At 33.2% G+C, this 14,443-nt stretch overlaps 1 protein-coding gene and 1 non-coding gene across 5 annotated transcripts; both read right to left on the minus strand.

The window, feature by feature from the left end:
* Positions 1 to 398: 398 nt before the first annotated feature.
* LOC136220026 (transcription termination factor MTERF6, chloroplastic/mitochondrial) lies at positions 399 to 10,181 on the minus strand. Of its 4 annotated transcripts, none has more exons than XM_066007683.1 (7): positions 9,582 to 10,181; positions 8,077 to 8,214; positions 7,719 to 7,961; positions 7,020 to 7,133; positions 6,511 to 6,702; positions 5,086 to 5,303; positions 404 to 1,355 (listed from the first exon to the last, which is right to left on the minus strand). In XM_066007683.1, exons 1-7 carry the CDS (start codon positions 10,140 to 10,142, stop codon positions 1,049 to 1,051), a joined length of 1,773 nt encoding a protein of 590 aa, XP_065863755.1. In that variant the 5' UTR covers positions 10,143 to 10,181; the 3' UTR covers positions 404 to 1,048. The 4 variants fall into 4 exon arrangements, with proteins under 4 accessions (XP_065863780.1, XP_065863772.1, XP_065863755.1 ...); XM_066007692.1 differs by having other exon boundaries at positions 411 to 1,355; positions 6,520 to 6,702; XM_066007708.1 differs by lacking the exon at positions 7,719 to 7,961 and having other exon boundaries at positions 399 to 1,355.
* Positions 10,182 to 13,046: 2,865 nt separating this feature from the next.
* TRNAK-UUU (transfer RNA lysine (anticodon UUU)) lies at positions 13,047 to 13,119 on the minus strand. Its single transcript has one exon. It is a non-coding gene; the product is annotated as a tRNA-Lys (tRNA).
* Between the last annotated feature and the right edge of the window lie 1,324 nt (positions 13,120 to 14,443).

Consider the following 14,443-nt stretch of genomic DNA (forward strand, 5'->3'; position numbering starts at 1 on the left):
AACCTCATCAATACTGTAGCCTAGTAAAGGCAAGAACTTACGCACCATGAATGCAATCTCATTCTTTAACAGTCCTAGATCCATCGAGTTTGAATATTTTTAATTCCTATATATATTTCATTAAATTTTTATTTTACATATATATATTTTTCATCCAACATGAAAAGGTACTAAAAAAGTTTTAGCTGGAAATTCAAGTTTTGATAAAAAAATAAATAAATATAAAATACATTACAAACCTATATGAAAGTTTAGCAATCTCAACTCACACATAAACCTTTCCATCTACACCCGCTAAACCACACCGACAACAAAGTTATCACATTCTATGAATTTATATTTTCCAACCATAAATAGCATTTACTATTTTTGAATCTCGACAATAACATAATTTTTATTTAAGACACTTTAAACTCATGTAGAGATGTTATAATGTTTTTTTTTCTTCTACTACGCTACTTATTATATATTATATGCATGTATAATGAATCTGGTTAAAGTTCAATCAAAGCTCAATTCGAGAAGGTTCGAATCGAAATACTAATGAGCCAATACTAAACCTACTTAGGCTCGGACTCTGCTCGTTAACACACCCACTTTGCAAACCACACGGATCAAGCAAATATATCTACCCATTACCTTAAAACAAAGGATTAAACCCGTATTGGCCCATATAATATCCAAAATTTTATCTTTTGCCTTTTGTGGTATCATTTGGTAACATTTGCCCATTGAAGTATTCTCGTAAGTATCATTTAATCCATTTTAAATGGAAAATTAACCGACTTGTTAAAATTTTTGTCACATTAAATCAATTTTCACGTGTATATGTCACGTATCAAAAATTGTGTCACATGGCAAAAAATTTAACCAATGGGCTTAATTCCCATCCAGAATGGGTTAAAAGTCACCTATCAGAAACTCCAGGGACAAACGTTATCAAATAAAACCACATCGATTAAATGATAAAATTTTGGATACCACGTGACCAAACACGGGTTTAATCCTAAAACAAATAGTGCTATTTACATCAAATACAAATGACATTTTATGACCTATCAGTAAATTTGCAAGCAAATTCATCATCATTTTTATCCAGCATTTCTTTCAAACTACATTCCTCATTCATTCTCTTCAGTACCCAGAATCTCGGCTTTATCTTCTTCTCCAATGAATAACTGAAATACCGTGGGTATTCGACTACTTCTTTCACTGGTTTTTCCATTGTATTCACCAAGAATTCGTACTTCGGTCTCAACACCTCATCAATGCTGTAGCCTAGTAAAGGCGAGAACTTACGGACCATGAATGCAATCTCGTTCTTTGATAGTCCTACTTCCATTAAGTACTTCATCCTGCCATCATATACCAACATTACGTTAGAAACACAAATTAAAACAATGCTGTACCCTCTGCACAGTCAAGTTCAACACGAAATGTTTTCGGTTCCAACTTAGGCGTTACTATACACATAAACAGCAATATACTTCATCCTGCTGTCATATACCCACATTATGTCAAAAACACGAATCAAAACAATGCTGGTACCTTTTCCACAGTCAAGTTCAACACGAAATGTTTTGTTTCGATCCAAACTTACGTGTTACTTAGGGATGTAAATGAGCCAAGCCGCTCAGTGTTCGGCTAGATAAAAGCTCGATCATGTTCGGCTCGGTTTATAAACGAGCCGAGCTTGATCATGGTGAAGCACGGCTCGAAAGCTCCATATAAGCTCGATTATAGGTTCATAAACAAGCTTGATTATAATGTTTATGAACAGGCTCGTAAACAAACTTGGTTCGCTTATTTTTTTAATAATAATTTTCTATAAAAGGGAAGTGTAAAACAACATAGTTTTGTGTAAATTTTAGTTTTGTAGATTTCAAAACTATGTAGTTTTGTGTTAAATAAATTTCAAATCAATATAATTAATGAACATAATTAACGAGTTGTTTGCGAGCGAAGTTCATTAAATGAATTAATGAGCTTCTCACGAGTAAAGCTCATTAATGAATGCTCGCGGGCAGCTCACGAATAAAATGTTGAGCTCGAGCTCGTCAATTTTCTAACGAGCCGAGCATGAGCAAGTCAACGCTACGCCCGGCTCGATTACGGCCCTACTATACACATAAACAGCAATACTTGGTCTCTCTTATCTTTGGAGATGAAAAAGAAATCTAGATTTTTGGTTCTCAAGTTACTTCAAAGCAATTCTTCTGAAGTTTTTTACTTTATGGCTTGAGGGCATTCAAAAGGTTAATTCTTTTTGATATATCTAAACCTTGTTTTTCCCTAAAATCTCACTTTTCGTATTATCTAACTTATAAACACTTCGATATGTGCATGGGTAAAACGCACCCACGGTCATTAAAGTGGAGGGTATTTACGCTGATGGTCACTCAAGTAGGTTTTGAGAGAATAAAGTCACTAAGTAGCACATCTTCATCAATAAAGTCACTACCTCGAATCCGGCTGACTTGCTCCACCAGAATGCTTAGTTCAGTGACACCTCATCGACACGCCATAAACATGATTGGAGCAGCCGTCATGTGGCAGCCATGTGTTGTGCATGTGGCTGCCAAGTATCAGTTAGTGTGATTTTCTTTTCGTTTTTGGACAGTTAGTAGCCGCCAATGTGGACCAGGACCACACGTGAATGACACGTGGCTACTCCTCTAATCATGTTTATGACATGTCGTTGACGTCAGCATTCGGGTGGAGCAAGTCGCCTGATTCGGTCGTAGTGACCTTATTGACGGAGATGTGCTAGTTTAGAGACTTTTTTAACAAAAGAATCTACCTTAGTGACCACCAGTGTAAATACCCTCTACTTTAGCTGGTACCTTCTGCACAGTCAAGTTCAACACGAAATGTTTTGTTTCAGTCCAAATTTAGGCATTACTATACACGTCAACAGCAATGCTTGGTACATCTATCAAGATGAAAAAGAAATCTAGATTTTTGGTTCTCAAGTTATTTCAAAGTAATTCTTCTGAAGTTTTTACTTTATGGATTGAGGGCATTCAAAAGGTTAATTCTTTCTATATCTAACGCTTGTTTATCTCTAAAGTCTCATTTTTCGTATTATCTAACTTATAGACACTTGATCTGGCATGGGTAAAAAGCACCCACAGTCATTAAAGTAGAGGGTATTTACGCCGATGGTCACTCAAGAAGATTTTGAGACAATAAAGTCACTGAAGTAGCACATCTCCATCAATAAAGTCACTACCTCGAATCCGGCCGACTTGCTCCACCAGAATGCTTAAGTGACACATCATCGATACGTCATAAACATGATTGGAGCAGCAGTCATGTGGCAGCCAAATGTTGTGCACGTGGCTGCCAAGTGTCAGTTAGTGTGATTTTCTTTTCATTTTTTGACACGTGGCAGCCATGTGGACGGCACATGAATGACGCGTGGCTACTCCTCTAATCATGTTTATGACATGCCGTTGACATCAGCATTCGGGTGGAGCAAGTCACCTGATTCGGTCGTGGAGGAGATGTGCTAGTTTAGTGACTTCATTGACATAGAATCTACTTTAGTGACCACTGGTGTAAATATCCTCTACTTTAGCTAGTACCTTCTGCACAGTCAAGTTCAACAGGAAATGTTTTGTTTCGGTCCAAGCTTAGGCGTTACTATATACATAAACAGGAATTACTTGCTATCTCTATCTTTGGAGATGACAAAGAAATATAGATTTTTGGTTCTCAAGTTACTTCAAACCAATTCTTCTGAAGTTTTTTATTATATGGCTTAAGGACATTCAAAAGGTTAATTCTTTCAATATCTAAATGTAGCCTAGTAAAGGCGAGAACCTATGGACCATGAATGCAATTTTGTTCTTTGACAGCCCTACCTACCTCCATTAAGTACTTCATCCTGGCGTCATATACCCACATTATGTTAGAAACACACCTGTACCCTACGTTGCATGGAAACTCTTCTTCATTAGCATTTCATATCCGTTTCAGTTTCTTTTCCGTTTCCATCACCGTCTCCTAGCTATATTTATTTAGAAAGAACATTTCCTCGCTGTCCATTTCCTTTTCTGTTTCTGTGCAACATAGCTGGTACCTTATACACAGTCAAGTTCAACACGAAATGTTTTGTTTCGGTCCCAAAGTAGGCGTTACTATACACATAAACAGCAACACTTGCTATCTCTATCTTTGGAGAAGGAAAAGAAATCTAGACTATTGGTTCTCAAGTTACTTCAAAACAATTCTTCTGAAGTTTTTACTTTATGGCTTGAGGCACTGTTATTAGAATGTTACAATTCGATTCGATTCAGCTCTATTTCGAGCGAGGTCTATAAGGCGAATCTAAATTATAACAGAATCTTATGATTCGATTCTATTCAGCTCTATTTCGAACCGGATCTTCATCACCGTTCATCAAAAACTTCAACAACACTAACTACTAAACTCACTCTACTCTAATCAGATTGTTATTTATCAAGTTATCAACTCAAAGCAGATCCATTCCATCATTATCAGATTGACATAAAGGCAAAAAAACAAAGTCAGAAACTCAAATTCTCCATCTCCATTAAGTTATTAAACAGAGTTCGATTTGTGAATTAGTTTATTAGGATTTCATTTGCATTAGATTTGAATTTTCAGTACTGGGTTGATTTCTTTTTTGACATTAAAATTGCATTTCTAGACGACTAATATTTGATAATATTTTGAGTTCAACGCAGTAAATATTTTATTTTTTATAATTTTATGAATTTAACATAATCTTACTATTCGATTCACGAGTCGAATCTTGATTTGACAACTATGCTTTGGAGATGAAAACAAAATCTAGATTTTTGGTTCTCAAGTTACTTCAAAGCAAAATGGTACCTGGACTAATGTTTAGACCTTGTTTTTCAGTAAAATTTCATTTTCTGTATTATCTAACTTATAAGCACTTGATCTGGCTGGGTATAAAACAATTTTACCAAATTTCTTAGGATGAATGAAAATCAAAAGCTAAACACACACGTCGGCTATATTTTAGCACATTTGTCAAAGTTTCAAAATTGATAGTACCAATTAAGCAATTATGTAAGTGAATAAAAATATTACCGAGGACTTAGCGTTCTGTTGATGTCAGTTAGAAGAAGCTCTGGATACTTTTTAATAGTCCGAGGGAGATGGTCTTCGGAAACACCAATAGAAGCAAGAAACTCGACTTTTCTCCGGAGTGTTTTCTCTACACTTGCGCCAAATATCTGAGGACACCTGAGAAGTATCTTCCCAACGGTTTCTTCATCGAATCCTAGTTCCCTCAGAAATGAAACCACCTGCAAATTTGTCCATTAGCAATTTCTGTTATGCACACTGTTATTAGAATGTTATGATTCACGATTGGAGTTGATTCAGCTCTATTTCGAGCCGGATCATAGGGCGAATCTAAATTATCACAGAATCTTACAATTCACGTGAATCATACTATTCAAGTCGATTCAGCTTTATTTCAAGCCCGATCTATAGGGCGAATCTAAATTATCACAGATTCCAGATTATTATTTAGGAAAACTATAACTTTAATTGAGGAAGGAGATAAATTAGTGGAAAAAGAACCAATAAGAAATTTAAAGAATAAGAAATAAGATTATTATAATTAATTAATAAATCAAAACTTAACATGATTTTCCAATTTCAATACGCAAGTCCCATCCCATCTAGGGATAACAACGGGTACTTTACCCGTGGGTACCCGGCACTACCCGTGCCCTGTATAAAAGGGTATGGGGTGGGTATGAGAATACCCCAGGGCACCCGTTACCTGTCATAAATCTTTTATATATTAAAAATATTATTGTTTTTTAGATATAAGATGTGGGATTCAAACCCCAACCTTTTGTTACCATTGGGTGATACCATTAACCTATGTTATTCTTATCGATTAAGGTTCAAATTTTAGATGGATGATATATTAAATTTATACTTTGTTAAATTTGTAATATTTTTTGTTTTATGTATTAATTCTTAACGGGTAAGGGTACCTGCGGGTACCCGTGAATTAAATGGGACGGGGATGGGATGCTAAAAGTATACCTGTTAGAGTAGTGAGACGGGTACAATTAATTAAAAAATAAACGCTAAGGGTTTGGGATTGGCACTACCCGCGGGTACCCTACCTCTCACCATCCCTAATCCCATCCCATTTAGAAAACGTCTTATACTTTGTCCTGGTGTAACAACAGCTGATCAGAACCAAATTATCTTCATCGTCACTCATCAAAAACTTCAACAACAGAAACTACTAAGCTCACTCTAGACTAATATTTGATAATATTTTAAGTTCAACATGGTAAATGTTTTAACTTTTATAATATTCTGAATTTGATTAAATTCATGAGTCTCGATTCACAAAATGAGGATATTGATTGATGAGTCGAATCTCGATTTGACAACTATGGTTATGCATAACAAAAACTTTAAGAAAACAAAGAGATTTGGGTTGCCATTAATGAAAAAAAAATCTTGTCAAAATAGGCTACATACATTACATACCTGGAAGAATTCTTGAGGTTTTCTTAGCAGCAATTGAGGGCTCCTGGAAATTACGCGTCCCAACTTCTTGTTTTTTATACCTAAAGCTCCAAAATTTTCTACCATTACCTTCAGCTTGCTAGTTGAGCATCCCAGTAAATGAGGCCAACTTCTGATTGCTTTGTCAATCATCACTTTCGGAATCTGACAAACAAAATAACCCGTTTCATATATAAAACCGACATAATTAGAGGAGAAAAGTAAGAACAAATCAAAAATTTGTTAAGCTCCACTTTAGCTCAAACCAAAATGAAATCAATTTCATGTGTGAATACTGAAGTAAAACAAGGTCAAGCTATATTGCACGGAAACTCTTCTTCATTAGAATTTCCATTTCAGTTTCTTTTCCGTTTCCACTACCGTTTCCTAGTTATGTTTTTTTAGAAATAAACCGGTGTCCGTTTCCATTTCCGTGCAAGCATAGAAGTCAAGCATATAACATAACCATTGGAAATAGTTACCTTCTCCACATGACACATGGAAAGAATCTCCTTGTAATTATCTTGAATGCTCGCCGAGAGAATCCAAGGATATTTTAGTAGCATTTTCGCAAAATCTTCATCAACAACACCTATCTAAAACAAATGCAAGGCAACATATGTCACAGGCCGATATAATAACAACATCAAATCCACTTGCACAACCTGAGAAAGAAAAGGGAAAACACAACCATAGTTGTTAAAGGCGGTAAGGGGTCCTAGAGCCAAAGCGCCAAGTGAACATGAGGCGCAGGAAAAAAAAAATTACAAAATCTAGATCAAGATCTTCCTCAAAAATGATATCGTCCTATCCAAAGTCTCCACTATCATTTTCATCTCCAATTTCCTCCCACTCTTCATATTCTTTTTCTTTTTTTACACTTTTACTTAGATTAGATCAAGGGTTAAAATTAAGTTAACTTAGATTAGATTAGATCAGTGGTTGAGATTAAGCAATCGTTAAAAAAAACCCTAATCAAAACACCAAATGTTACTGAGGCGTGCCTTGATGAGAGGCTCTGAAGCCCGGGCAAGGCGCACAAGGCGAGAGCCTTTTAAATTGTGCCTCGCCTAGAGGAATTAAGGCTCACTACCTTGAGCCTTGCTTTAGGCGCGCCTTTAACAACTATGAACACAACAAGTACAAAAATAGAGTTCCATTGTTTCATAATTGAGAAGTACCTTCTCAAGAGCCAGGAGGTTTCTTTTAATACTGTTGATGCCACCCAAGATAATAGGAGGGAATAATAGGAATATACTACCCATACGTTCTCGGGGCACTCCAATAGTTTCAAGAAGTTCCACCATAGGCTTCAAATGTGCATCTAATGGCAGGGCAAGTACATGTGGAAATGATTCAACTATATACCTAAAAGAGGCATCTGAAACGCCAAGCATATCTAAACCTCCACGTCTTGCTTCCATCTATAAAACAGAACAAGGTTCCTCTTATGACATTTAAAAAGATTTGAATAAAAATAAAATAGCAATTGCATTTCCAATGGAAAAAAGTCGTAAAAAAGGGAAATGCACGCTAAACCTTTTCAAACAGTGACAGAGTCTGTTGCAAATCATCATCGATAGGTATAGATAAGTGCAACATCATACGGCGAGCACTTTTTCCAATGATTCCTTTATCAGCACTGCCAGAAAAGAACAGGTCCTTCATAAACTTGACCTAGAAGCCAGATATAAAATAAGGAACTGTTCGAAACAAAGATCATACGCAAAGAAGAACTGCGTAAGCAATAAGCAGCTTTGATTGCTCCTTTATTATATCAATGAGTTAGATTTCTTAACAGAACTATGATGAGCATAATCCATTAGGCCGAAGCAAGAAGATACCAAAGATAAGAACAAGAGTACAGCGACAAGTGACATCTTATCTTACGGCATGTAGTTTACAAATACAGTAGTACTTTCCCCCCTTTCAACTAGTAACTACAAAGATAAGCATCTAACTTTGATTTAGAATTCCAACTAGCCCGTGTTTAATTGACTACTTCCAGTATCAAGATGTTAAGTTTAAGTACTTGAAAAGTGAGTTTGAGTCGTATACTCGTCAAAGCTTTTGAGTAGAGCTGTAAATGAGCCGAGCGGCTCGGCATTTGGGTCGATAAAAGGTCGACCGTGTTTGGCTCGACTTATAAACAACTCGAGCTTCAGCATGTTTTTGAGGCTCAATTTGTAAACGAGCTGAGCTTGAGTGCCGCAAAATTCGGCTCGAAAGCTCTCTAGGAGGATCAGTTATAGATTCGTGAACAAGCTCGATTAAATGTTCATGAACAGGCTCATGAAGAAGCTCAGTTCGATTATAATATTATTTCTTGGATGATGGAGGGACAAACTTAGGATTTTGTCAAAGTTTAGGATTTGGAGATCATTGATGAATTAAAACATTTACGTTTTTTTATGTATTAAAAATCTAAACTTGACATTATTTCATTTGCTATTAGGTGAGCTCGTTCACAAACACAACAAACGAACTGTTTGTTCGTGAGTAGCATGTTTATTTGTTCACAAGCTTTGCTCGAGAGCTTGCTTATGATTATGAGTTGTTTGCGAACGAAGTTCATAAACAGAATTAACTAGATGCACTCGTTCACAAACACAATAAACAAACTGTTCGCAAGTAGCATGTTTATTCGTTCACAAGCTTTGCTAGTGAGCTTGCTTGTGAACATAATTAATGAGTTGTTTGGCAACAAAGTTCATAAACATAATTAAGGAGATGCTAGTGAGTAGCTCACGAATACGTCATTTCCTTCACAAGTTGAGCTCGAACCAAGCTATCAACTCGAGCTCGAAACTCGTTAATTTTATGCAGAGGCCAGGATCAAAGCTCTGCTCGATTACAGCCTACTTTTGAGTTTATTATATTCATCCACTAATCCAGCAATTACTTTCTCCTACTTCTAATGCTTCCATCCCCCAAAAACGATTAAATTCGTTATCATAAACTATTCATTTCAGAAAAGAAGTTGAATTAATAAATTAATGAATAGAACAGAGGCAGACAACAAAAAATTACGCATAAACGCAAACCTTTTGAACGAGACTCGGAAGTGACTCAGTAGAGAGGTACCGAGCAACATTGATAGCAGAAGACAAACTGAGTCCAAGATTCTCCAGAAGAGCAATCTTACCACAATCACCTTTGTCCTTAGCCATATAAATCACCTTATCCTTAAAACTCAATTGACCAAACTCCTCAGCCGGAGTATCTTTCGTACACGCATTCCACTCCTCCAAATCTTTAACACTATCAATCAACATGAGAGCGTACTTGGGACAATTTGACGAAATCGAATCGGAATCGTCAGCGGAGATTCCGAAATCGAGAAGGAACTTGGAAATGGCTTCTTGTGTATCTTTGAGGTGGCGATTTTGTTGAGGTTGAGGTTGAGGTTGCGGGGCGGGTGGTGATGGATTGCTAGGGTTTTGGCATTGGGGGATTTGGGTTCTGAGGAATTGAGGTCTGCGGTGGGGTGTAGAGGAAGGGAATTTGAGAGAGAATAGGAATTGAAGGTGAGATTGGGGGAAATGAGAAGATTTTGGGGAAGAGAGTGGAAGATTTGGGGGAATTGAGAGGGTTTTGGTGATCATTGTTGAAGAAGGAAGATGAACTTGCTAAAACCCCAGCTAATTCCTGATAACCTAAAACCCTGAAATCCTTTTTCCATGTCAATTTTAGAATTAAAGTTCAAAATGGTACCTGAAGTTAGCATGGAGATTCGATTTAGCCCAAAATCGAAATTTAGTATCAATTCAGTTCTGAAATTGGTAAAAATTAACGAATTAGTCCAAAAACAATGGGATAAAGATCAAATTTAACCCTAACGTTTGGGATAAGGTACCAAAATAGGTCTATCGTCTTTGAGAAAGTATCAATTGAGGTTCCACATGCAAAATAACACCAATATATGCTTAACATTTAAAAAATGGTATCAATTTAGACCTCGAGAATGGAACGTGACACGTCATTCATATTACTCCGTTAAGTTAAGTTCAACTTAACGGAGTAATATGAATGACGTGTCATGTTCTGTTTTCAATGCCTAAATCATTTTTTAAACGTTAAGCATATGTTGGTGCTATTTTGTACGTCGAGCTTAAATTGATACTTTCGTAAGAACCATAGGCCTGTTTGGTACCTTATCCCCCCTAACATTTTAAGAAAAGTGCAAATTTAACCTTAACGTATGAAATTGTTCAAATTTAACCCTGATATTTCCAAACAAGGGCAATTTTAGCCTTACATTATCGAAAATTAAAAAAACCCGATTTGACTCGTATTTAACCGTCAGTTCATACCTTCCAAATATCAATTATATCTAAAATATTGAGTGCATTACTAATAAAATTACAAAAACTCTGTTAAAATCCTAAAAACTAAATCTGCTACAGTTAATCTTTTTTTTGTCAAATTATCTAAAATATTTACTGTGTTATTAATATAGTTAACAAAAGTGCGAAACTGCTTCAATTTATTGATAAATTTGTTTGGAAAATCTGATGTAACTGTTAAATAATAGTCAAATCAGTCTTTCCAAATTTTCGATAGCCCATGCCTAAAATTGATTTTGCTTGGAAACGATATGGTTAAATTTGCACAATACGTTAGCGCTAAATTTGCATTTCGCTTGAAACGTTAGTGTTAAATTTGACCATTATCACAAAAACAATCCGTTTTTTTATACCCAAAAGTTTATCAAATTTGGGTTAGTTTGTCAAATTTTGCCAACTTCTAGATAAAATTGATACATAAACTTTGATTTGGATAAGCTGGTCCTAACTATCAATTTTAGAAATCATTTTAACCCTTTATTCATCAATTTTAATACAAGCTCTAAATTGTACCGTTTTAATATATCCGCTCAGTGAAAAAATAAAAAGCATGTCACTTCATTAGAAAATGATCGATAAAAAAAAATGGATGAAGACTAAATTTGACAATAACGTTTATTTGAGCCTAACGTATGAAATTGAATAAATTTATTTTTAATATTTTCAAACAAGATTAATCTAACGTTATAAAAATTTTGAAAAAGTTGGTTTAACTGTTATTCAACTGGCATATCGAACCTTAAAAATATCAATTATGTTTAAGATATTTAGTGGGTTACTAACATAGTTAAAAAAAATATTTGTTAAAATGTTAAGAACTAAGTTCGTCATATATAAATTAATCACAATTGTTTTTATCAAATTGTCTAAAATATTTACTGTGTTGCTAATATAGGTATAAACTAGTTTTTGACCCGTGCGATGCATGGATTCATCTTAATATATAAATATTAACAAAAATATAATTAATAATTACAATTAATGATATAAAAAAAGGAAGAAGTGACACCTCAGCTCCATCGTTACTGTTTTATATTATATATAGATATGCAAATAAATAGAGAGATTTTAGGGACTAATTTAAATTATGTAGAACTTTTAGATATAGATATGAAGAGAATTAGAGAGATTTTAGGGATTAATTTAAATTCTGTAGAACTCTTAGATATAGTACGGATAAAATAATCTTTTTATAAATAAATATAATAATATAACTAAAGTTAATATATTATATTTTTTATTATATTTTTTATCAGTAAAAAATGAGGAAGTAACACCTCAGCTCCATCGTTACTGTTTTATATTATATATAGATAGATATGTAGAGAATTAGATGGATTTTAGGGACTAATTTAAATTATGTAGAACTTTTAGATATAGATATGAAGAGAATTAGAGAGATTTTAGGGATTAATTTAAATTCTGTAGAACTCTTAGATATAGTACGGATAAAATAATCTTTTTATAAATAAATATAATAATATAACTAAAGTTAATATATTATATTTTTTTATTAATTATTTTAACATTGTAAAATAAATATATTTTCATGTAATCATTAATTAATTTATACTTATAATATGCTAAAAATATTATTTCAGTATCCAATAATTATTTAATTAATTCCAAAAATTAATGATATAATTCTGAAACTTATTTTAATAGTTATAAAAATTAATTAAAATAACTCTAAAAATTAACTAAAAATAAATATTTTTTCCAATTTATTTTATCACTATAAAAAATATAAATTTAAAATCTATCCTTTAATAACCAATCTTGACAGGTGAATAATTTTATATCAAAATACTTCATACTACTCTAGGTTTTGATATTTGATATTTGATATTTAAAATAAAACAAACTTTGATTTATTTGATATTTGTTTTTATTCATTATTAATTAACTTAAATATTTTTTTAATTTAAATATTTGTTGTTATACATTATTAATTAATTTAAATATTTTTTCTCTTTTTGAATTCAATTTTTTCAAAATTAGTTTTTTTAGTTTTAAGACTATAAAGATAAGATATTAAAATAGACCTTTGGTTTTTGGACAGCATCAATTTAGGCTTCATTTACAAAATAGCACCAATATAGGCTTAAACGTTTAAAAAAAGTTTAGGTCTAAATAACAAAACATGACACATTATTTATATTACGCCGTCTGTGGGAATCGAACCCACGACCACATGGTTAAAAGCCATGCGCTCTACCAGCTGAGCTAAGACGGCTACACATTATAATAACATTCAAAACATATACGACGAATTTAATAAATAACATATTAATTTATTAGCATCATCAGCAACAAAAACAAAAACAAAATGGTTGGTGTGTTGTGTCCTAATAGATTCCATTGCTAAGACCACTACACATTATAATAGAATTCAACAAAGTTTTTCATATTCCGAATTTTTTAGTATTTAAATCAACGTTAAGAACAATGTATAACCTCTTCTTATTATCTCTACTCATACGATCATTCATCAACTTGATCTTCATTTCATGGAAAAATCCAAACAAAGTAAATCGCAAATAAAGATGGGCAAGACCATCAGTGACCTATAATCAGATTGAAAATAGATAGATTAAGTTAGTGTATATGTAAGTAATCAACCTATAAATTCATCATATGAGTAGTTGGATAGATCTTTAGTTTCGTTAATTGTTGTGAGATTTGAATCTCATATATAGTTGGCATGCTTCTCATAAATATTTTTATGAATTCTTCATATTTATATTATCTTCCAAGATTCTTTAGACTATTCACTAGAGTCGTGAAGCTTGAATTCATATCTAATATGGATTCATTTAGCTCCATCTTGAATAACTCATATTCTCCTATAAGAATATTGACTTTAATATTCTTCAGTTTTGTGTTCCTTCATAGCTTATCTCATATTTCTTTTGCATTATCACAGTTTGAAATACAATTATATTCACTAGAATTTAAAGCACAATGCAATATGTTTATAACTTTAGCATTTAAAGAAATTTATCCCAGTTAAATCAAAATCATTTTGTGATTTTAAAACAATTTTTCCATCAATAAAAATTGATGGAATATAATGTCCATCTTTGATTAATCTCGTACACGTAATAGATACAACAATTCATCCTAGTTTTCCATAAATATAAATTGCCCCACAAAACAAATAAGGTTTTGCAATAGATTGACCATTTGGAAAAACACTAGGAACGCAACCTGAAATATTGTCCATATTTGGATCTATCTTTTAGGTGGTCAAAGATTTGGGTAATGGACAAGCTTTATTGGTCTCAAATTTTGTAACTGGTCTTTCAATAAGCGTGAACCAAGCCTCTTTTAAGTTTATGGATGCTTCACAAACCTTATTTTACTTTTTACAAGTTTAATTCTGAAATTTAGTTTAATAATTATAAAAATTAATTAAAATAATTCCAAAAACTAATTAAATTAATTTTTTTTGTTTTCGATTTATTTTAGGGGTTTTCATGAAAACTATAATTAGTTATAAAATTACAATTAAATCATACTACTAAAAATTAATTCTTAATATGTTGCTAATTTTTATA

This window comes from Euphorbia lathyris, chromosome 1, assembly GCF_963576675.1.
Source record: "Euphorbia lathyris chromosome 1, ddEupLath1.1, whole genome shotgun sequence".
Classification (NCBI taxonomy): Eukaryota; Viridiplantae; Streptophyta; class Magnoliopsida; order Malpighiales; family Euphorbiaceae; genus Euphorbia; species Euphorbia lathyris.

What these genes read in the sequence shown, in the direction of transcription:
- LOC136220026 (XM_066007683.1), bottom strand. Translation starts at nt 10,142, where the DNA reads ATGATCACCAAAACCCTCTCAATTCCCCCAAATCTTCCACTCTCTTCC. An exon ending in TTCCGAGTCTCGTTCAAAAG is followed by an intron (nt 8,215 to 9,581) that starts GTTTGCGTTTAT and finishes TCTGGCTTCTAG; the next exon opens with GTCAAGTTTATGAAGGACCT. An exon ending in CTCTGTCACTGTTTGAAAAG is followed by an intron (nt 7,962 to 8,076) that starts GTTTAGCGTGCA and finishes TCTGTTTTATAG; the next exon opens with ATGGAAGCAAGACGTGGAGG.